The sequence below is a fragment of the Scyliorhinus canicula genome, chromosome 3, assembly GCF_902713615.1.
Source record: "Scyliorhinus canicula chromosome 3, sScyCan1.1, whole genome shotgun sequence".
NCBI lineage: Eukaryota > Metazoa > Chordata > Chondrichthyes > Carcharhiniformes > Scyliorhinidae > Scyliorhinus > Scyliorhinus canicula.
This window is the reverse complement of record NC_052148.1, coordinates 197,690,919-197,713,572: the sequence shown is the minus strand read 5'-3', so window position 1 is coordinate 197,713,572 and position 22,654 is coordinate 197,690,919. Positions and strand designations below refer to the sequence as shown.

The 22,654-nt window shown below is 50.7% G+C and overlaps 1 protein-coding gene across 1 annotated transcript in view; it reads left to right on the top strand.

Annotated features, from left to right (window-relative positions):
• The window catches only part of LOC119963211, a 680,876-nt gene that overhangs the window by 485,200 nt on the left and 173,022 nt on the right, over positions 1-22,654 (top strand). Inside the window, exon 17 of the mRNA XM_038791968.1 lies at positions 21,900-22,089. Within this exon, the coding sequence (XP_038647896.1) occupies positions 21,900-22,089 (190 nt within the window). The remainder of the gene's footprint in view (positions 1-21,899; positions 22,090-22,654) is intronic.

Below are 22,654 nucleotides of genomic sequence, written 5' to 3'. Positions count from 1 at the left end.
AGGGTGATATGCAAGAACCACATAGCCTTGAGGGTAATATATTAAAATGGATGTAGGATTGGTTAACCGATAGACAACAGAGAGTATGAATACACATTTTCAAGTTGGCAGGTTGTGATTTCCGCATGGATCAGTGCTGGGATCTCAACATTTTACACTTTATGCTAATGACTTAGATGAAGTGACTGTAGAATCCATAGAATCCCTACAGTGCAGAAGGAGGCCATTCGGCCCATCGAGTCTCCAAAACAGCACGCTACCCTGCCCAATCCCCCTAACCCTGCGCATTGATCATGACCAATCCATCAACCTGTACATCTTTGAATACTGAAGGGCAATTTAGCATGGCCAATGCACCTGACCTGCACATCTTTGGACTGTGGGAGAAAACTGGAACACATGAAAGAAGTCCAAGCAGACACGTGGAGAATATGCAAGCTACACACAATCACCCAAGACTGGAATTGAACCCGTGTCCCTGGCGCTGTGAGGCAGCAGTGCTCGGCGCTGTGAGGCAGCAGTGCTCACCACTGTGCCACCACGCTGCCCGAGAGTAATATGTTCAAGTTTGCTTATGATACAAAGCTAGGTGGGAACGCATGTTGTGAGGAGGACACAAAGAAGCTGCAAAAAGATAGACAGGTCAAGTGTTTGAGTGGACAATAAGGCTAATGTGGGAAAGTGTGCATTTTGTCGTGTGTTTGGGATTTAGATGGGAATTTTTGAGGTTTGCCTATTTGCTCTAAGTAATCAAAACTGTAAGTTGTTAAACCATTAATATTTATTAACAGCTCTATATAAATGTTAGGAATTGTGCATGAGGTTGGATTTCTCCTCCCTGCAATCTCTGTTACTTGATCATGTGTCATTACATCATAGTTACGTTAGGTGCTTCTGCATCCCTGGGCGGGATTCTCCAATAATGAGCTATGTCCCCACGCCCGTGGACAAATGTGCACGGGTCACTCTGGACTTACCTGAAGAAAGTCCATAGTGATTCTCCTATCTGGAGGGGGCTAGCAGGGCCCCAAAGTGCTCCTCGCAGTTCCGGCTGCCAATATGGGGCCCTGCACTTCCGGTCAGGGATCCGCGCATGCGCACAACGACGGCCTGTGTCGGCAGCCCCGCGTGACATGGCCAACCCACACCACGGACTGGCACCAAGAAGATAGAACACCCCCCCCCCAGATCACGTGCGCCCGTGGATCGGTGGTCCCCAATCGATAGCCTAGCTGTCCTCGAGGCCCCCCCCCCCCCCCACCCGGGTGAATGATCTCCCCCCCACCCCCAGGAGGGCGGCCGCGGACTGAGTCTGCAACCACCACGCTGAGTTCCCGACGGGTGGAACCATGAGAGAACCACGCCGGCCGGAACTCGGCCAGCTGCACTTGGAGAATCGCCGTGGGGGCCTTTTTCAATGGCGCCGGTCGATTGGCGGTGATTCTCATGGGAGCAGTGTCGGATCCGCTCTCGCGTCTGATGGCCATTCTCCGCCCCACGCTGAGCGCGATTTCTGGGCGGAGGCTCAGAGAATCCCACCCCTGGCATTCTACATCGCAGGAAGATAGGAATTAGGAGCAGAAGGAGGCAATTCAGCCCTTCGAGCCTGCTCCGCTATTCAATCAAATCATGGCTGATCTCCCCCTCCCCAAGTCTTTATACAACTGTATATATCCTCCCACAGTGTGAGGTCAGGGCCGGCTCAAGGCACCGGCAACTCGGGCAGTCGCCCGGGGCGCCATGTGCTAAGGGGCGCCAGAGACTCGGGTCCCGCGCATGCGCAGTTGGGCCGGTGCCAACCAGCGCATGCGCGGTGGCCGCCCTCCCCCATGTCCGCCCCCCCCCCCCCCGCTCGGTCCGCTCCCCCCGCCCACCCCCCTCGGTTCCCCCCGCCCCCCCTCGGGTCCGCCCCCCCTCGGGTCCGCCCCCCCCCCTCGGCCCCGCCCCCCCCCCGCCCCCAAGGGCGCCGAAGTTCAGCTTGCCGGGGGCGCCAGCAACCCTAGGGCCGGCGCTGTGTGAGGTTATTCACTTTGGTCATAAGAATAGAAAAGCAGAACATTTTTTAAAAAGGCATTAAGTTTGTAAACATTGAGCGTACATTTATAAGTACACAAAAGGCTAGTTTGCAGGTACAGCATGAAATTAATAAGACAAATGGGATATTGGGCTCTATTGAAAGGGGATTGAACGACAAGAATAAGAAAGTCTTGCTACAAGTTGGCTTTGGTAAGACCACACCTGGAATACGGTGTGTAGTTTTGGCTTTCATATATCAGGAAGAATGTACTTGCTTTGGAGGCTGTACAACGAGGGTTCACCTTCTCAGTTCCTGGGATGAGAGGAGTGCAGTGCGAAGAGATGCTGTGTAAATTGGACCTATATTCTCTGGAATTTGAAAAATCGGCGGTGATCTCATTGAAACATACCAGATTCTGAAGGGGCTTGACAGGGAGAGAAGTTGTTTCCTTGGTTGGTTGGCACAGTGTCAAGAGAAGGGATTAATTAGGACTGGGACGAGGATTCTTTCCTGAGACAATATGAATTGTGTAATTTCCTACCCCAGATGGTTGTGGATGCTCTATCACTGAATATATTTAATGTTGAGATAGACAGATTTCAGTTTCTCAGGGAATTAAGAGAATTAAGAAAGTGGAGTTGATTGTATTGAATGGCGGAGTAGGCTCAAGGGACAGATGGTCTATTTCTGCTCCTATTTCTCAGGCTTTTTTGTCCTTTCGTTCTTATTGACTTGGAAAAATGATTGAATAGCTTATTTAGGTATTCGTGAAGCCACCCCTCCTCACTATTATGTTGGCAGGACCCTTAATCTCTGTCAGTCTGTAAAAGGAGCAGTGTTTCAAGGATAGATTTAGAGTCTTTTAAGAACGGACAGACATCATCAAAGTTAATTGGGCTGTGTGTAAATAAAATAGTGGTTGAACAGACAGACAGAAAACAGCAGCACAAGAGGACCAAAGTGGGGTGTCATTCTTCCTTAGGCTGTCGGACAAGATGCAATGACATTATTGTGTGTTAGCTAAGTGAAGTAACCGCTCCCCATGAACTGGAGGTAACATCATGTATTCTTTATTTTATGTCATTACATGCATGTAAAATACTCCAATTGAACTAAGCAAGTCTGATATTACCTATTGGTCCACATATTTGACCGTGTTATGAAATAAGCTTGGGCCTGAAGTTTTGCAGAGTCGTAGAGACTCAACACTTTGTCCAAAATATGACCAGGGCCCCAAATTCTGCAGTCCCGCCCCCATATCCAGCACAAAACCTTTACGCTGGGGGCAGTGGGGAGCAGGGCCAGGATAGATTTCACATTTACGTGTTTTGCGCAACCGGCGGAGCACTTAACCGTGCAACTGACAGCAATCAAAAGCCATTTTCATCAGTGCTATTGCCAGAACCAACTCATGTGACATATGACTTGGTGAAAAATGGTCTGTAACAGTTTTGGAGAGCACAAAAAAATAATTTAAAGAGGACTTCTGGTGGCGGCTATGAAGCAGTAAGTTGCACATTTGGTGGCTCCCGCTCGGGTCGGACTTTTGGACTTTTTCCCCCGATTTTTTACCAGACTAGATTTGAAAAATTAATGACAGCGGCAATTGTGAACTGAATTGCCACATCGGTGAATGGAGAGGAGGACTAGAAGTGCTCGTAAAGGCAGAAACAGAAAGACAGAGAAGGCTGGGGCTGAAGCTGCAGTGGGAGACAGCATGGCAGACGACTGGAGCTCTGGCTTGTTGACCCAGCGGTCAACGGAGCAGCTGATGCAAGTTATCCAGGAGGGCTTCGCCAGGCAGAAGCAGGACTGCTTGGACCCAATTAAAGAGGCAATTGTGCGGCTGGAGCTTAGATTCGATGCCCAAGATCGGGCGATCCAGAAAGTAGAGAAAGCGCTGGCTGACCAGGAGGAACGTCAAACTGCGGTGGAGTTGCAGGTGGGGATGCTGAGAGACCAGCAGAAAAGGCTCCTGGAGAAGGTGGAGGACCTAGAGAACAGGTCCCGCCGGCAGAGCTTCAGAATCGTTGGGCTCCCGGAGGGGTCCGAAGGAGCTGGGGCATATATAGCGGCCATGTTCGAGAAGCTGCTGGGGATGGGGCATTCCCCCGACCCTTGGAGGTGGACAGGGCTTGCAGAGCACTCGCGAAGAAGCCGCGAATGGGAGGCCCTCCCCTGAGGGCAATGGTGATGAGATTCCACAGATATCTGGATAAGGAGCGTGTTTTACAGTGGGCCAAGCAGACATGGAGCTGCAAGTGGGACAACAGTATCCTATGGATCTATCACGATCCGAGTGCAGAGGTGGCCACGAGAAGAGCGGGATTCAATCAGATGAGGTCGACCCTTTTCAAGAAAAAGGTGAAGTTCGGGCTGTTGTACCCGGCCCTCCTCTGGGTCACATACGAGGAACAACATTTCTATTTCGAGTCACCAGAGGAAGCGCTGGACTTCGTGAAAAGGAAAGGACTGGTGTTGGACTTTGAACTTGGAATTTGGCTGTAGCGTTTATGTTTTGCAAAGAAAAAGTTTCTTGTTTCTTGGGGTTTTTTTCGGGCATTATTTGTAATGCCTGCTGTATGGATCTAGGACCAGCTGCAGAGCTGAGTGAGGTAAAAGTTTGTATTTGCACTGTTGGGGGATGGAGGTGTGTTTGTTCAGATGCTGGATCTTTTGCTTGACCTTTTCCTTTGTTTGAGTTCAGCTAGGGTTTTTTTGTCATCTCTGTCGGACAATTGTGTTGGGATTGTTTTTCATTTGAATATGTATGTATGAGCGAGGGGGAGGGTGGGAAAGGGACAATAGGTGGGAGATTGTCTGGCGACAGGGGTGAAGGCCACCAAGCTAGCTGGGCGGGCTAGCTTATGGAAGCGTAGTGGGGGATGAACAGATGTTCGGCTTATCAAAGGGGTTGATTTATTTAGTGCTGTTACTAGGGGGGGAGGGGGGAAAATGTTCTGCTGACAAGGGAGGGACTGTTGCTGAGAGACAGAGAGGAGGTCGGGGATGGAGGCTGCCTGGGGGTGGGCCGGTGGAGGCGCGGGGCGCAGGCTGGCGACTGGCCCAAGAGACGGCATGGCTGATCGGCGAAGGGGAGAGGGAGGCAATGAGCTCCCCAACTAGACTGATCACCTGGAATGTAAGAGGGCTCAATGGGCCGGTCAAGAGGGCATGCGTATTCGCACATTTGAGAGGACTGAAGACGGACGTGGTAATGCTGCAGGAGACGCACCTTAGAGTAGCTAACCAGATTAGGTTAAGGAGAGGTTCTTCACTCGGGACTGGACTCAAAGACCAGAGGGGTCACGATCCTGATCAACAAGCGAGTAGTGTTTAAGGCGGGTAGAATAGTTTCAGATGGGGGAGGCAGGTACATTATGGTCAGTGGGAAATTGGAGGGGTGCAAGTGGTACAAGTAAATGTATACGCGTCAAACTGGGACGATGTGGAGTTTATAAAGGGTATGCTGGGAAAGATACCGGACCTGGATTCGCATAAGCTGGTCATGGGAGGGGACTTCAATACAGTTATTGACCCTGGTTTAGATTGGTCAAGCTCATAAACGGGCAGGGTGCCGGCAATAGCTAAGGAGTTAAAATGGTTCATGGGGGTGGGGGCGTGGACCCATGGAGATTTGGGCAGCCAAGAGTGAAGTAGTTCCCCTTCTACTCACACGTGCATAAAGTGTACTCCCGGATCGATTTCCTCATTCTGAGCAGGGTTTTACTGACGGGGGTGATGGACACGGGGTACCGGCGATTATAATCTCAGACCATGCTCTGCACTGGGTTGACCTACAGGTTAGTAAAGACAGTAATCAGCGGCCGCACTGAAGGTTAGACGTGGGGCTCTTAGCTGACGAGGAGGTATGCAGGCGGTTGAGGAAATGTATTCAGAACTACCTGGAGGTCAACGACACAGGGGAAATTTCAGCAGCGGTGGTTGGGGAGGCATTGAAGGAGCTGGTTAGAGGGGAGCTGATCTCGACACGGGCCCACAAAGAGAAGGTAGACAGGATAGAGACAGACCGATTGGTAAAGGAGATATTACAGATCGACAGGAGGTATGCGGAGACCCCAGAGGCAGGGCTTCTAAGGGATGGCGGAGACGACAGGTGGAGTTCGGCTTGTTAACCACAGGGAGGGCGGTGGAGCAGCTGAGAAAGGCAAGGGGGGGCGCGATCTAGGAGCATTGAGAGAAGGCCAGCAGAATGCTTGCACAGCTGCTCAGAAAGAGGGAGGCAGCCAGGGAGATAGGGAAAGTAAAGGATAGAGATGGGAACCTGGTGGGAGACTCAACAGGGGTGAATAAGGTGTTTAAGGATTTTTATAGTAGGCAGTACGTGTCGGAACCCCCACCTGGGCCGGAGGGGATGAGGCACTTCCTCGGGGAGCTGAATTTCCCGAAGGTGGACGGGGAGCTGGTAGAAGGGCTGGGGTCCCTGATCGGGATCGAAGAGATAGCGGAGGGTCTGAAGACCATGCAGTCGGATAAAGCCCTGGGGCCAGACGGGTACCCAGCGGAGGTCTACAAAAGGCTCTCTGGGATATTGGGGCTGTTGTTGATGAGGACATTTAATGAAGCAAGGGAGAGAGGGGTGCTTCCCCCGGCGATGTCACAGGCCACGATCTCGCTGATTCTGATGCGGGACAAGGACTCGGAGCTGTGTGGGTCCTGCAGGCCGATATCCCTATTGAATGTGGACGCCAAACTGCTGGCCAACATTTTGTACTCTAAGATTGAAGATTGTGTTCCGGACGTGATTGACGAGGACCAGATGGGGTTCGTTAAGGGAAGGCAGTTAATGTCCAATGTAAGAAGGTTGATAAATGCGATCATGATGCCCCCAGAAGGTAGGGAGGTGGAGGTAGTGGTTGCAATGGACGCAGAGAAGGCTTTTGATCGGGTAGAATGGGATTATCTGTGGGAGGCACTGGGATGGTTCCGATTTGGGAGGGGCTTTATTGACTGGGTCAGGTTGCTGTATCAGGCTCCTGTGGCGAGCGTACGGACGAATAGGACGACATTGGACCTTTTAATGCGACACGAGACGAGACAGTGTTGCCCCACTGTTGTTCACGCTAGCTATAGAGCCGCTGGCAATTGCGCTGAGAGCCTCAAGGGGCTGGAAGGAGTTGGTCCGGGGGGGGAGTGGAATACAGTCTCACTTTACGCAGACGACCTGCTCCTGTATGTGTCGGACCCTGTGTGTGTGTGTGTGTGTGTGTGTGTGTGTGGGGGGGGGGGGGGGGGGGGACAAACCCGTGAGGATACTGGGGAATTTGGCCAGTTCTCGGGTTAAATACTAAATATGGGGAAAAGCGAGATGTTTGTGATCCAGGCAAGGGGACAGGTGAGGCGGGTGGGGTAACTGCGGTTGAGAGTGGTAGGGGGACGTTTCGGGTATCTAGGCATCCAAGTGGCACGGGATTGGGAACGGTTACACAAACTTAATTTGGCCCGTCTGGTGGACCAAATGAAGGGCAATTTTCGGAGCTGGGACGCGCTCCCGCTGTCACTAGCTGGGAGGGTCCAGACGGTGAAGATGACGGTCCTTACGAGATTTGTCCCTGTTTGTATTTCAGTGTCTCCCCATCTTTATTCTGCGCTCCTTCTTTAAACGGGTTAACAAAGTTATCACGGGTTTTGTACGGGTGGGCAAGACACCGCGAGTAAAAAAGGGGATGATTGAGCGGAGGCAGAGAGAGGGCGGGCTGGCGCTGCCTATCTTCAGTAACTATTATTGGGCGGCGAACATAGCCATGATCAGGAAATGGGTGGTGGGGGGAGGGTTGGCATGGGACATATGGAGGCGGCTTCATGTAAGGGCCAGTTTAGGGGCGCTGATAACGTCGCCTCTGCCGTTCCCGCTGGCACGGTATTCCACCAGCCCCGTGGTGGTGGCGGCCCTGAGAGTCTGGGGGCAATGGAGGAAGCATGTGGAAGCAGAGAGAGCATCGGTCTGGTCCCCAATTCGTAATAACCTTCGGTTTGCCCCGGGAAAGATGGTTGGGGGATTATGGAGCTGGCAGAGGGCAGGAATTGAGAGGATTGGGAATATGTTTATAGAGGGGAGCTTCCCTAGCTTGAGGGAGCTGGAGGAGAAATTCGGATTGGCGAGGGGAAACGAATTTAGGTACCTGCAGGTTGCGGGACTTCCTACGTAGACTGGTCTCAACCTTCCCACTCCTACCACCAAGGGGGATTCAGAATAGGGTAGCTGCGCAAGCGGGAAGAGGAGTTGGGAGGAGAGATAGAGGATGGTCTCTGGGCAGACTCGTTGAGTAGAGTCACCGCGTCCACAACATGTGCCAGGCTCAGCCTGATACAATTCAAGTTCGTTCACCGGACTCACATGACAGTGGCCCGGATGAGCAGGTTCTTTGGGATAGAAGATGGTGTGCCATGGTGAGCCAGCGAGCCATGTCCACATGCTCTAGACATGCCCAAAGCTTAGGGGATTTTGGCAGGGTTTTGCGGATGTCATATCCACGGTGATGTAAACGAGGGTGTCACCGAGTCCAGAGGTGGTGATTTTCGGGGTGTCGGAAGATCCGGGAATCCAGGAGGAGAAAGAGGCAGACGTTCTGGCCTTTGCTTCCCTGGTAGCCCGGAGACGGATACGGTTAGCATGGAGGGACTCAAAGCCCCCGAAGTCGGAGACCTGCCTATCGGACATGGCTAGCTTTCTCTGTTTGGAGAAAATCAAGTTCGCCTTGAGAGGGTCATTGTTAGGGTTCGCCCAGAGGTGGCAACCGTTCATCGACTTCTTCGCGGAAAATTAATCGTCAGCAGAAGGGGGGGGGGGGTTAGTTTAGTTTCAAGTAGGGGGTTAATAAAGGTGGGACCTGCAAGGGAGGTAACAGGCTTTTTTTTTTTGCACTATGTCTATAGAATTACATAGATTGTTTATTTTGTCGTTATTGTAAAACCAAAAGATACCTCAATAAAATGTTTATTTAAAAAAAAAATTTAAAGAGGTGTTACAGAAGGTCCAGCTTCACAAATACAGATGTGCGGTTGATACTTAGAGAGGCCTGTAGCATATCGGTGGCGTGGCCGAGCGTGCTAAGGTGCTGGATTTAGGCTCCAGTCTCCTCAGAGGTGTGGGTTTGAATCGCACCGCTGCCAAGAGGCTATTTGGTGGCACAGTAGCACAGTGATTAGAACTGCTGCTTCACAGCGCCAGGGACCCGGGTTCGATTCCCGGACAATGTCGCTGTCTGTGCAGAGTCTGCACGTTCTCCCCACGTCTGCGTGGTTTCCTTCGGGTGCTCTGGTTTCCTCCCACAAAGTCCCAAAAAACATGCTTGTTCGTTGAATTGGATATACTCAATTCTCCCTCAATGTACCCGAACACTTGTGACGACTAGGGGATTTTCACAGTAATTTCATTGCACTGTGAATATAAGCCTACTTGTGACACTAATAAAGATTATCATTATTATTGTAAGAAGTCTTACAACACCAGGTTAAAGTCCAACAGGTTTGTTTCAAACACGAGCTTTCGGAGCACGGCTCCTTCACCTGAAGAAGGAGCCGTGCTCCGAAAGCTCGTGTTTGAAACAAACCTGTTGGACTTTAACCTGGTGTTGTAAGACTTCTTACTGTGCTCACCCCAGTCCAACGCCGGCATCTCCACATCATCATTATTATTGGAAGGGGATATCTTTTCAGCCTTCATGGCCCGGGCATGCAGGTGGGAGGATGGATGCCAGGTTCAGTAAGGGGAAGATGTGCAGAGTGCCAAACAAGCTGCTGAAATGGGGATGGCATCATCTCAAAGAGGCAGGTGAGTGGGAGGAATGTGTGGCCAGAGACAGGGGACAAGGCCAGGAGTTGGAGGCCTGACAGCACGCATTAGGCAGGAGAAGGAGGACCTGAAAATATCACTCAAAGGTCATACCTTAAAGGTCACATCTGGTCATAGATCATAGAATTTACAGTGCAGAAGGAGGCCATTCGGCCCATCGAGTCTGCACCGGCTCTTGGAAAGCGCACCCTACCCAAGGTCAACACCTCCACCCTATCCCCATAACCCAGTAACCCCACCCAACACTAAGGGCAATTTAGCATGGCCAATCCACCTAACCTGCACATCTTTGGACTGTGGGAGGAAACCGGAGCACCCGGAGGAAACCCACGCACACACCGGGAGGATGTGCAGACTCCACACAAACAGTGACCCAAGCCAGAATCAAGCCTGGGACCCTAGAGCTGTGAAGCAATTGTGCTATCCACAATGCTACTGTGCTGTCATGATGGAAAATCCGTATAGAGGAAGGTTCAGGGGTATCCCGTGAAATGGTTACCGTGATATATGCATGGTGCGGCCAGATCTGGCACCACATTTTGCAGACCCGCATGCCTTGCCAGTCGCTTTCAAGGTCACAGTGACTGAATTTTTATGCTCCTGGTTCTTGCACCCCTATGCAGCATTTCCCAATCAGTCACACACAAGTGCATCAAGGCTGTTACAGATGACCTCTTTTCACAGGTGGGGAAGCACATTAACTTCCCAATGGATCTGTCGGCACAGCGCAGAGAACGGGATCACCATAATGACACCAACTAATCAATTAGATACCTTCCTTAACAGGAAATCCTCCCACTTCTTGATTGTGCTGTTACACTGTTGTGTAACTACACCAAGGTGTTCCTGCACGGTATCCTGGGCATTGCCATGATTCATTCCATGCCATGAAGTGGTCTCGTAGTACAGAGCAGGTTCTCCTTAATGCTCGATATGTCACCAGATACATCACCCCTGATGAGCAGCTTGCACATAATTAGCATTTAACATAGAGGCCAGACGTCTTCAGGGAAATGTCCATCGCCAGCAAGAGAGAATATCAAACCACATATTGAAAATTTCTGTCATCAATAAGGGTGAAACCATGACCATCATAACCCTTGGCCTAAACATAGTGCACAAATACACCTTGAGAAGTCCTTCGCATCCTGAACTGTGTACATTTATTAGAGACTATCAAAGAGCTGGAGAAAACGCCACATTGTGCCTTATCAAACCATTTTCATGGGACTCTCCCAACACCGTCGACCCACCATGGGACTCCCCTCAATCCCTGACTAACCACCCGCCTCCCCACATGGTGGGCGTGATTCTTCGCTCCCCACGCCGGGTGGGAGAATGGGCCGGGCGAATCACGACACGCCGCCCTGGCACCCCCCGCGATATTCCCCCCCCCCCCCCCCCCCCCCCCCCCCCCCCCCTCCCGGCTCGGAGAATCGCCATTCGCCGTTTTTCACGGCTACCAGCAATTCTCCGGCCCGGATGGGCCGAGTGGCCTGACATTCCCGACCTGTTCATGCCGGCGGCAACCACACCTGGTTGCTGCCGTCGTGAACATGGCTCCAAAGGTTCGTTTGTGGCTTGTGGGGGGTGGAGAGGAGCGTGAGCACCACGGCCGTGCTCGGGAGGGGACTGGCCCGTGATCGGTGCCCACCGATCGTCGGGCCAGCGTCTCCAACGGACGCACTCTTTGCCCTCCGGCGCCCCGCAAGATCAAGCCGCCACATCTTGAATAGGTGCGAGGAGCGGCCTCCGACGCAGTCGTGAAACCCGGCCGAGTTCACGACAGCCCTCCCGATGCTGCGCGGAAGTGGAGAATCGCGCCCGGTATTCCCCACTCTCCAAACCCCAATGGGATTCCACCCATCTGCACAAGACTCCACATCCCCCAGCACGCCCAGTCCTCACTGCCACACCCACCTGAGGTCTGAACTGACCACCCACCACGAGGTCTGATTCCCCCCTCCTGAGGTCCAATGCAACTCGCCCCTGGCATGGTCCAATAACCCGCCAGCCCCCACCAAGGTCTAATACCCCCCCCCCCCCCCCCCAGGGCTGAACCTCCCGGACCTCCAACTCCTTTCACCCTCCCAAATCCAAACCTCATGGACATCCAAATCCCTTCACCCTCCCAAATCCTATCCACTTACCTTAAACATGCCTGGCCTGTCAATTTCAATTGATCTCTCAGTTCATCTGGTTTAAAGCAACTAGTGTCATGAAAAAGGGGGCATTTCTATCCAACAGAGGTGGACTTCAACGCTGAGCCTCGCTGAGAAGCTACGCTGCCTGGATCACGCATAGCCTGAGTTAGAAGGGTGGGTGAGACAGGATCAGAATAAAAGTACTGTAAGCAATTGGGAAGGGAATGGCAATCCGATGCTGATTGCCACTCTGAGGATGGTACCACCCCTTATTTGAAGGTGGGTGAATAAACAATCTTTCCACTGTTGAACGTGCATGCTCACACCCCTTGTCCTGATGGCATCACTGAAAGATGGATTTCAGCATGCGGTTTTCAGTTCCAATTGTAAGAGCCTCATTCTCATTGAAGGTATGAGTGTACACAAACAACCAAAACATTCTTTGCAATAAAGTGGTGTATTTGCAAAATGCTTAATTATGATGCTAACAAAGTGATATGAATGAGGCCACACAGTGCCCTCCATCCAACTGCATACACATATTACACCCCTCCAAAAAACCAGTACCTGCATTGGTGGAGTGTGGGCTAGTCAGATAGAACAGTACAGCACAGAACAGGCCCTTCGGCCCTCGATGTTGTGCCGAGCCATGATCACCCTACTCAAACCCACGTATCCACCCTATACCCGTAACCCAACAACCCCCCCCCTTAACCTTACTTTTTAGGACACTACGGGCAATTTAGCATGGCCAATCCACCTAACCCGCACATCTTTGGACTGTGGGAGGAAACCGGAGCACCCGGAGGAAACCCACGCACACACGGGGAGGACGTGCAGACTCCGCACAGACAGTGACCCAGCCGGGAATCGAACCTGGGACCCTGGAGCTGTGAAGCATTTATGCTAACCACTATGCTACCGTGCTGCCCATATGTGGTGCTGCCCCCTCAGACATCTCTTCCTCCTCCTAATGCTTGAAGGATGAGAGGGTGTAGTGGTGGGTAAGTGAGTGCCACTGGGATCTGTGTAAGACACAAAAGGAGGCCTTGAGGTTTAGCCCTTTAAATTTTAAGAACATGCTCTGATACACACCATTATCTTTAATCATAACTGCTATGCCCTTATCATGCAACTCAATCTTTGCAGTCTCTCTCAAAACAACATGCCCTTCTGCTTAGTGAACTAACAGGATCAACTCCACCATTACCATCTTGTTCAAAAGTGCCTCAAACACCACCTTTAGTGTCTGCCATGGGTGATTCTCCATCCCCAACAATAGGTCGGGTTGGTATCCTGGTTACTTCCATGGCTGCCTCCACAACATTGCTAACCATACATAGCCTAGCGACCCACTCTCAGTCTGGACCATCTACCTGGTATTGTGGGCCCTCTTTTCCTCCGGATACAACATGGAAAGTGATATTAGCCTAATATATAGAGCTGCCACTGACAAATCTCTTGAATCTGGCAGTGCATCCCAGTGTACATTCACATTTCTCCCCATTACTATGCACACCTACAAGGATGGCTTGGACATACAAGCCTCCATGCAATAGGAGAGGTATGTGCCAAATCTCCCCCCATAGTTGTTAAATTCAGATGCAAATCAGAACTTGGATGCCTGTGTGCTTCTGATGAACAACTCACCTTCCCGAAGTGCAGCAGCTCTTCCTTCACTGGATCCAGGTTCTGGCATGGTCTCATTCTGCGCTTACAGTGGACGCTATCTCATTTTATGCCCTCTTTGTGACTGTAAGTAGATTGTGCCAGCCACTTGAGTATCCTGTCTGTTGGCATATCCAAACCTCCTCGGCCATGTGCTGGAAATCCTGGTACTGAAGGGAGTTGGGTTCAGTAAGCCATAATATTTCCCCACTCTGTGCACCCGCCTTGCAAGCAAAATTCCAGTCTCCCCTCTTGCTAACTCTAATTATCTTTGCAGAAATTGAAACAAGTATAGATGAGATGAATATCTAGTTCAGGTTGCAGGGGATGAGGTTCTGTTGTTACTAGCATGGGTTACTCAACTGTATTAGTGAATATATGATAGTGTGACTGCAGAGCTTGACCTTCCAATTCAGCGGCCCTATACCCCCCCCTCACTGTCTGCAGCCTCGCGTCCCTCAAAGTAGACCCCCCCCTCCTTGTTTGCTAATCTCACCCCCGATTGCAAACCCGTCGCGACCCGGAGCAGACGGTACAGCGCCCAGGACCGGACCTTCATCAGGTCCGAGGTCCATAGGTTGCTGAAGGAAGGGGTCATCGAGGCCAGCAAAAGTCCCTGGCGAGCCCATGTGCTGGTGGTCCGGACTGGGGAGAAAAACCGGATGGTCATCGACTACAGCCAGACCATCAACCGGTTTACGCAACTGGACGCGTATCCTCTCCCCTGTATTTCCGCCATGGTAAACGAGATTGCGAAATACAAAGTCTTCTCCACGGTGGACCTCAAGTCCGCTTATCACCAGCTCCCCATCCGTGCGAGTGACCGCAAGTACACCGCGTTCGAGGCAGATGGGCGCCTCTACCACTTCCTCAGGGTTCCGTTCGGTGTCACAAATGGGGTCTCGGTCTTCTAACGGGAGATGGACCGAATGGTCGACAAGTACGGATTACGGGCTACCTTCCCGTACCTCGATAATGTCACCATCTGCGGCCACGACCAGCAGGACCATGACACCAACCTCCGAAAATTCCTCCAAACCGCAAAACTCCTTAACCTAACTTACAATAAGGATAAGTGCGTGTTTAGCACCGACCGCCTAGCCATCCTCGGCTACGTAGTGCGTATCGGAGTGATAGGCTCCAACCCCGAACGCATGCGCCCCCTGATGGAACTCCCTTTCCCCAATACCCTCAAATCCCTCAAACGCTGCCTGGGTTTCTTCGCTTACTACGCCCAATGGGTTCCCAATTACGCCGACAAGGCCCGTCCCCTCATTCAGTCCACGACCTTCCCGCAGTCGACAGAGGCCTGCCAGGCCTTTAGCTGCATAAAAGCGGACATTGCAAAGGCCACAATGCGCGCCATCAACGAGTCCCTCCCCTTCCAGGTCGAGAGCGACGCATCAGAAGTAGCTCTGGCGGCCACCCTGAACCAAGCGGGCAGACCCGTGGCCTTCTTTTCCAGAACCCTCCAGGCTTCCGAACTCTGCCACTCCTCAGTGGAAAAGGAAGCCCAGGCCATAGTCGAAGCTGTGCGACATTGGAGGCACTATTTGGCCGGCAGGAAGTTTATCCTCCTCACAGACCAACGGTCAGTAGCCTTCATGTTCGATAATGCACAGAGGGGCAAGATTAAGAACGACAAGATCTTGCCACGTACAACTACGATATCTTGTATCATCCTGGGAAGCTCAATGAGCCTCCTGATGCCCTGTCCCGCGGTACCTGCGCCAGCGCGCAGATAGACCGCCTCCGCTCCCTCCACGCGGACCTCTGCCATCCAGGGGTGACCCGTTTCTATCATTTCATAAAGACCCGCAACCTGCCCTACTCCATCGAAGAAGTCAGGACAGTAACCCGTGACTGCCACATCTGCGCAGAGTGCAAACCGCACTTCTATCGCCCCGAGCGCGCGCATCTGATCAAAGCATCCCGCCCCTTCGAACGTCTCCGCATAGACTTCAAGGGGCCCCTTCCCTCTAGCAACCGCAACATTTACTTCCTGACGGTGATCGATGAATACTCCCGCTTCCCCTTCACCATTCCCTGCCCCGACATGACCACATCGACCGTCATTAAGGCCCTCCTCTCCATCTTCTCCCTGTTCGGCTACTACGCGTACATACATAGCGATCGGGGGTTCTCCTTTATGAGCGACGAGCTGCGTCAATTCCTGCTCAGCAGGGGCATTGCCTCTAGCAGGACGACCAGCTATAACCCCCGGGGTAACGGACAGGTCGAGCGGGAGAATGGTACCATCTGGAAGACCATACTACTGGCCCTCCGGTCCAGAGATCTCCCTATTTCCCGATGGCAAGAGGTTATCCCCGATGCCCTACATTCCATCCGCTCCCTCCTCTGTACAACAACCAAACAAACACCTCATGAATGTCTTCTTGTTTTCCCCAGGAAGTCGTCCTCCGGATCCCCTCTCCCGACGTGGCTGGCTGCCCCCGGACCCATCTTGCTCCGGAAGCATGTGCGGGTGCACAAGTCCGACCCGTTGGTGGAACAAGTCCAGTTACTCCACGCTAACCCGCAGTATGCGTACGTGGAGTACCCCGACGGTCGGCAGGACACGGTCTCCCTCCGGGACCTGGCACCCGCTGGCATGCGGCCTTCCTCCCCTTCACCACAGACCCCCACCTGCCCCTTTTCCCCCAGCGCCCCACCCAGGCCACCCCTTCCCCATCCATGGCGTCTCCACCACCAGCCCGGGGTACGGAGACAGTTCAAGGACCATCGCTCCCGGAGTCCAGGACATCAGCTGAACCACCACCATCAGCTGAACCATTGTCACCAACTCCCCTGCGGTGGTCTACCAGGACATCACGGGCAACGAAATGGCTGATCGAGTCCATTTAACTTCAACACCACCATGGACCTTGTATGGACACTATGTACTGTTGCTAAATGTCTGGGCCAATGGGAAGCCAAGGAAACATTTTTTTTCTCCTTACTACTCATACCACCAGTTCTCCCCCCCCCGCCCCCCCCCCCCCCCCAAGCTCTCGTTGACTCCCACCCCCCCCGGCTTCTTTCTCCGCAAGGGATGAATGTGGTGGTATGATTTACATAGCTGCCTGCCATTGGTGCAGAACACCGGCTTACCATTGGCCCTGGTCGGTCATGTGCCTCTCGACCGGTTGGTTGAGACCAGTCATGTGACAACTCCCCGATTGGTCGAGTGGCTGAGTTAACCCCGCCTCCAGGGTGGGGTATAAATACCCAGTACTCCCAGCGGTCGTTCTTCTACTGTAATCGACCGCAGGGCTTAACATCTAGTATATTGAAGCCATACTTTTGTTCGGCAACTCGTCTCGCGTTCAATTGATGGTACATCAATTCCCATAATAAATAATGTGTCAACTGCTGATAGAACAGAGTGATTTCCACTAAGCGAAAGCAATCTGGTGTTGACCCAAATGTATAACAAATGCCTTTCATGTGTAACTGATCCCCTTCAGTTCCAACCAAATTTGTTTTTTTTACTTATTCAAGAGATGTGGGCTTTGCTGGCTAGGCCAACATTTCCACTGCCCATCCCTAATTTCTCTTCAGAAGGTGGTGGTGGAGGAAGTTCCAGGGCAATTAAACACATCTCAAGTAGATTTCAATTTTTATAGGTAATTTATTCATGGGATACGAGCGTCATGGGCAAGGCTGGCATTTATTGCACATTCTTCATAGCCTTTGAGAAGGTGGTGACGAGCCATCTTCTCAAACCCCTGCAGTCCTTAGTTACACCCAAAGTGGTGATGGGGGGGGGGGGGAGTTCCAGGACTTTGACCCAACAGTGGAGAAAAAATGGTCATATTTACAGGAAATTCATAGATGGTGGTTTTTCCATGTGTCTGCTGCCATTGTTTATCTAGGTGGCAGAGGTCGAAAGTTTGGTCTGTGCCATCATGGCAAGTTACTGCAGCGCAAATTACTTGTAAATGGCGCACACTGCTGCCACTGTGCATCAGTTGAGCAGAGAGTGAATGTTTAAAGTGATGGATCGGGGCGGGATTCTTCCCCATCCTGGTGGGATGGAGTGGGGTGAACCACTCCAGCGTCTGGCCGCCCCAAAGGTGCGGAAGCAAAGCCCCTTTAGGGGCCAAGCCCTAACATTGAGGGGCTAGGCCTGCGCCGGAGTGGTTGGCACCCGGCCGGCCAGCGGGAACGGCCTTTGGCGCCACGCCAGCTGGGCCCGAAGGGACTTCGCCGGCCGGCGGAAGTCCACATATGCGCCGGAGCATCAGCGGCTGCTGACGTCATCCCCGCACATGCACAGGGGAGGGGGTCACTTCCGCCTCTGTCATCGTGAAGACTATGGTGAAGGTGAAAGGAAAAGAGTGCCCCCATGGCACGGGGCCAACCCGCCGATCGGTGGGCCCCGATCGCGGGCCAGGCCACCGTGGGGCCACCCCCGCCCCCCCGGGGTCAGATTGCCCCGCGCCCCCCCTCCCCCAGGACCCCGGAGCCTGCCCGTGCCGCCTGGTCCCGCTGGTAAGGTAGATGGTTTGATCCATGCCGGCAGGACCGGCATGACAGCGGCGGGACCTCGGCCCATCGTGGGCCGGAGAATTACTGTGGGGCGGAGGGGTGCCTGCCGACAGGCGCGGCGCGATTCCTGCCCCCGCCAAATCACTGGTGTCGGAGACTTTGGGAGACGGCGGGGTCGGGATTGACGCCGGCCCCTGCCGATTCTCCGACCCGGCGGGGCGGTCGGAGAATCCCGCCCCAGGTGTCAATCAAACCAGTAGCTTTGTCCTGCATTGTTTAATTCTTGACTGTTGTTGGAACTGAATGCATCCGGGGATCTATCATACTCCTAATTTGCACCTTGTAGATGGTGAACAGATTTAGGGGAATCAGGGAGTGAGTTGATTGCTACAGAATTCCCTGTCTTTGACCTGCTCTTGTAGCCACAGTATTAATACGGCTGGTTCATTTAAGTTTCTGGTCTGACCAAGTTCTGGGTGGAGAATTCAGTGATGAACATCAAGGTGTGTTGGTTAGATTTCCTCTTGTTGAAGATGGTCACTGTCTGGCGTTTGTGTGGTGTGAATTATACTTGCCACTTATCAGCACAATGCTGAATGTTGTCAACGTCTTTCTGCATGCAGGCATGGACCAATGCCTGAGGAGTTGCAAATGGCTTTGAACACTATGTAATCGATAGCGAACATCCCAACTTCAGACTTTATGGTAGATGAAAACCATTGATGAAGCAATTGCAGATAGTTGTGCCGAGGACACACTGTTGACGAATTCCTACAGGTGGTGGCCTGGGGCTGTAATGATTGGCCTCCAATAACCACAACCATCTCCATCTCTGGCTCCATCCAAAATGTCACCCGATTCCTATTGTCTTCAATTCTGCTCGGATTCCTTGATGTTGCACCCAGTCAAATAAATGCCACCAAGAAGTCAATGGCAGTGATTCACATCTCACTCATGATAATTTTTCTGTTCTAAGTTTCAGAAAAACCATGCAAAATAGCACTAATTCTCACAAATGAGGGCTAGATTTTACACTTCTACAAGTGCACATCAACTTGTTTCTGTTATTTTCATTTTCTAAATGTAACTGTTTGACTGATGTTCATCCACAGCACCCAGCACCAAGTGGATAGATAGTGCTGCAGATAATGTGGATGTCTGCTTGTGCAGTAACTGAAATCTACATTAACACATTCACAAGATCCTTTTTTATTGATCCCAGTTGAGTGTTTAACATTCGTAGTAACATAAGAACATAAGAACTAGGAGCAGGAGTAGGCCATCTAGCCCCTCGAGCCTGCTCCGCCATTCAATTAGATCATGGCTGATCTTTTGTGGACTCAGCTCCACTTTCCGGCCCGAACACCATAACCCTTAATCCCTTTATTCTTCAAAAAACTATCTATCTTTACCTTAAAAACATGTAATGAAGGAGCCTCAACTGCTTCACTGGGAAGGAATTCCATAGATTCACAACCCTTTGGGTGAAGAAGTTCCTCCTAAACTCCGTCCTAAATCTACTTCCCCTTATTTTGAGGCTATGCCCCCTAGTTCTGCTGTCACCCGCCAGTGGAAACAACCTGCCCGCATCTATCCTATCTATTCCCTTCATAATTTTATATGTTTCTATAAGATCCCCCCTCCTCCTTCTAAATTCCAATGAGTACAGTCCCAGTCTACTCAACCTCTCCTCATAATCCAACCCCTTCAGCTCTGGGATTAACCTAGTGAATCTCCTCTGCACACCCTCCAGCGCCAGTACGTTCTTTCTCAAGTAAGGAGACCAAAACTGAACACAATACTCCAGGTGTGGCCTCACTAACACCTTATACAATTGCAACATAACTTCCCTAGTCTTAAACTCCATCCCTCTAGTAATGAAGGACAAAATTCCATTTGCCTTCTTAATCACCTGTTGCACTTGTAAACCAACCTTCTGTGACTCATGCACTAGCACACCCAAGTCTCTCTGAACAGCGGCATGCTTTAATATTTTATCATTTAAATAATAATCCCGTTTGCTGTTATTCCTACCAAAATGGATAACCTTACATTTGTCAACATTGCATTCCATCTGCCAGACCCTAGCCCATTCACTTAACCTATCCAAATCCCTCTGCAGACTTCCAGTATCCTCTGCACTTTTTGCTTTACCACTCATCTTAGTGTCATCTGCAAACTTGGACACATTGCCCTTGGTCCCCAACTCCAAATCATCTATGTAAATTGTGAACAATTGTGGGCCCAACACGGATCCCTGAGGGACACCACTAGGTACTGATTGCCAACCAGAGAAACACCCATTAATCTCAACTCTTTGCTTTCTATTAATTAACCAATCCTCTATCCATGCTACTACTTTACCCTTAATGCCCTGCATCTTTATCTTATGCAGCAACCTTTTGTGTGGCACCTTGTCAAAGGCTTTCTGGAAATCCAGATATACCACATCCATCGGCCCCCCGTTATCTACTGCACTGGTAATGTCCTCAAAAAATTCCACTAAATTAGTTAGGCATGACCTGCCCTTTACGAACCCATGCTGCGTCTGCCCAATGGGACAGTTTCTATCCAGATGCCTCGCAATTTCTTCCTTGATGATAGATTCCAGCATCTTCCCTACTACCGAAGTTAAGCTCACTGGCCTATAATTTCCTGCTTTCTGCCTACCTCCTTTTTTAAACAGTGGCGTCACGTTTGCTAATTTCCAATCCACCGGGACCACCCCAGAGTCTAGTGAATTTCGGTAAATTATCACTAGTGCATAGTAGGTCTACTGAGCTGCAGATCATGGTGATTTTAAACAGTTGTATATTTATTTTGCTGCCGTCTGCTCAAGATCTGCTCTTCTGGCATCACATATGCTGCCAGTCTATACCAATATAACAGGGCCAGTTGTCTCACTGAAGACGGAACTGTAGCCTTGTCTATGAGAACGCGGGATTTAAAGTAATAATCCTGCGAGTCAATTCACTGGTATAGGATTAAGATCAATTTAAATCTGCTTTATTTCCACTTGTACCTTTTAAATGAATAAATGAAATAGAATCATAGAATTTACAATGCAGAAGGAATGCACCGGCCCTTGGAAAGAGCAACTCTACCTTTGCCCATACCGCCACCCTATCCCCACACCTCCACCCTATCCTCGTAACCCTATCTAACCTTTTTTGAACTCTTAAGTGCAATTTAGCATAGCCAATCCACCTAACCTGCACAACTTTGGACTGTGGGAGGAAACTGGAGCACCCGGAGGAAATCCAAGCAGACATGGGGAGAATGTGCAGACTCCGCACAGACAGTGCCTCAAGCTGGGTATCAAATCTGGGACCCTGGAGCTGTGAAGCAGCAGTGCTAACCACTGTACTACCGTGCTGCCCCAAAATAAATCAAGACATCTGTATGCAAATGTGGGCTGGAATTCTCCAGTCATTGGGATTCTCTTTTTCCGTTAGCAACACATTGCGCCTGCGCGTTTTTCAGCGGCATGAGGGAAATCCCATTGACAAGTGGTGGGAAGAGAGAATCCCACTGCCAACGAACCGCACATGCTGCCCAGAAACACACAGCTTGGGAGCGGAGAATCTTTCCTTTAAAATAACTCACTTGTATCAGATTTATCTCTGGGACCGCTGTTGGTTCAACTGTAAGCAGATGATGTCCTTACTACTGGAATAAAATAGAGGATATATGTACCTCAATATATCGAGGATAGATGACATGAAATTATCTAGATTTAATTTTGAGAATAACATTTTTGCAGCTTGCAGAAATTCAATGCTTTGCGTGCCGGAAGAATAGAGTACGTGGAACCACACAAGGACATCTTAAATGCTCTTCATCCTAAGGGGCGGGGTCCATCTGCTTATGAAAAGAAAATGGCAGCTACCTTTATTCAGAAGTTTGCCCGAGGCTGGCTTGAGCGTATGAGATACAAGAGAATTAAAATTAAGGTGAGTGTTTTATCTTCATAGCAAACTTTAGTTCTCCAGTTGTATTTCATGCTACAACAAAGCATTTTTGTATATATTGGGAAATTTCATATGGTAGTCTTTGCTACTGAATAATTTGTTAATGCTGCATGCGATAACAAAATCATGCATTTATTTAGTATTTCAATGTAAAATAACAATTATGAGTGGAACTTCACAAGGGGACAATCAAAAAGAAATAGAAATTGCACCAAAGGAGGTAATAGGGGTTGAGATAATAGGAGTGTCTAATGAACATATTGTTGAAAGAGATGGATTTTAAGGAGGGTAGTAAACCAGGGGAGGCAGAGGCGATACGGTAAGAAATTTTGGAGCGCGAAGCTAGGAGGTTGATAGCACTGCTTCTAATGGTGCAATGAAAGGTGCGCAAAAGGCCAAAGTCAGGATAACAGAGTTCAGGACAGAGGGGTTTGATTCTGGGCTAAAGAATGGATAATTTAACACCCTTAGATCATTTTAGTAAGGAGCAAATTTTGATCTATGATTGTTTGCAATAGTCGTAGTTGTTAATGGATTAGGGAGGGTG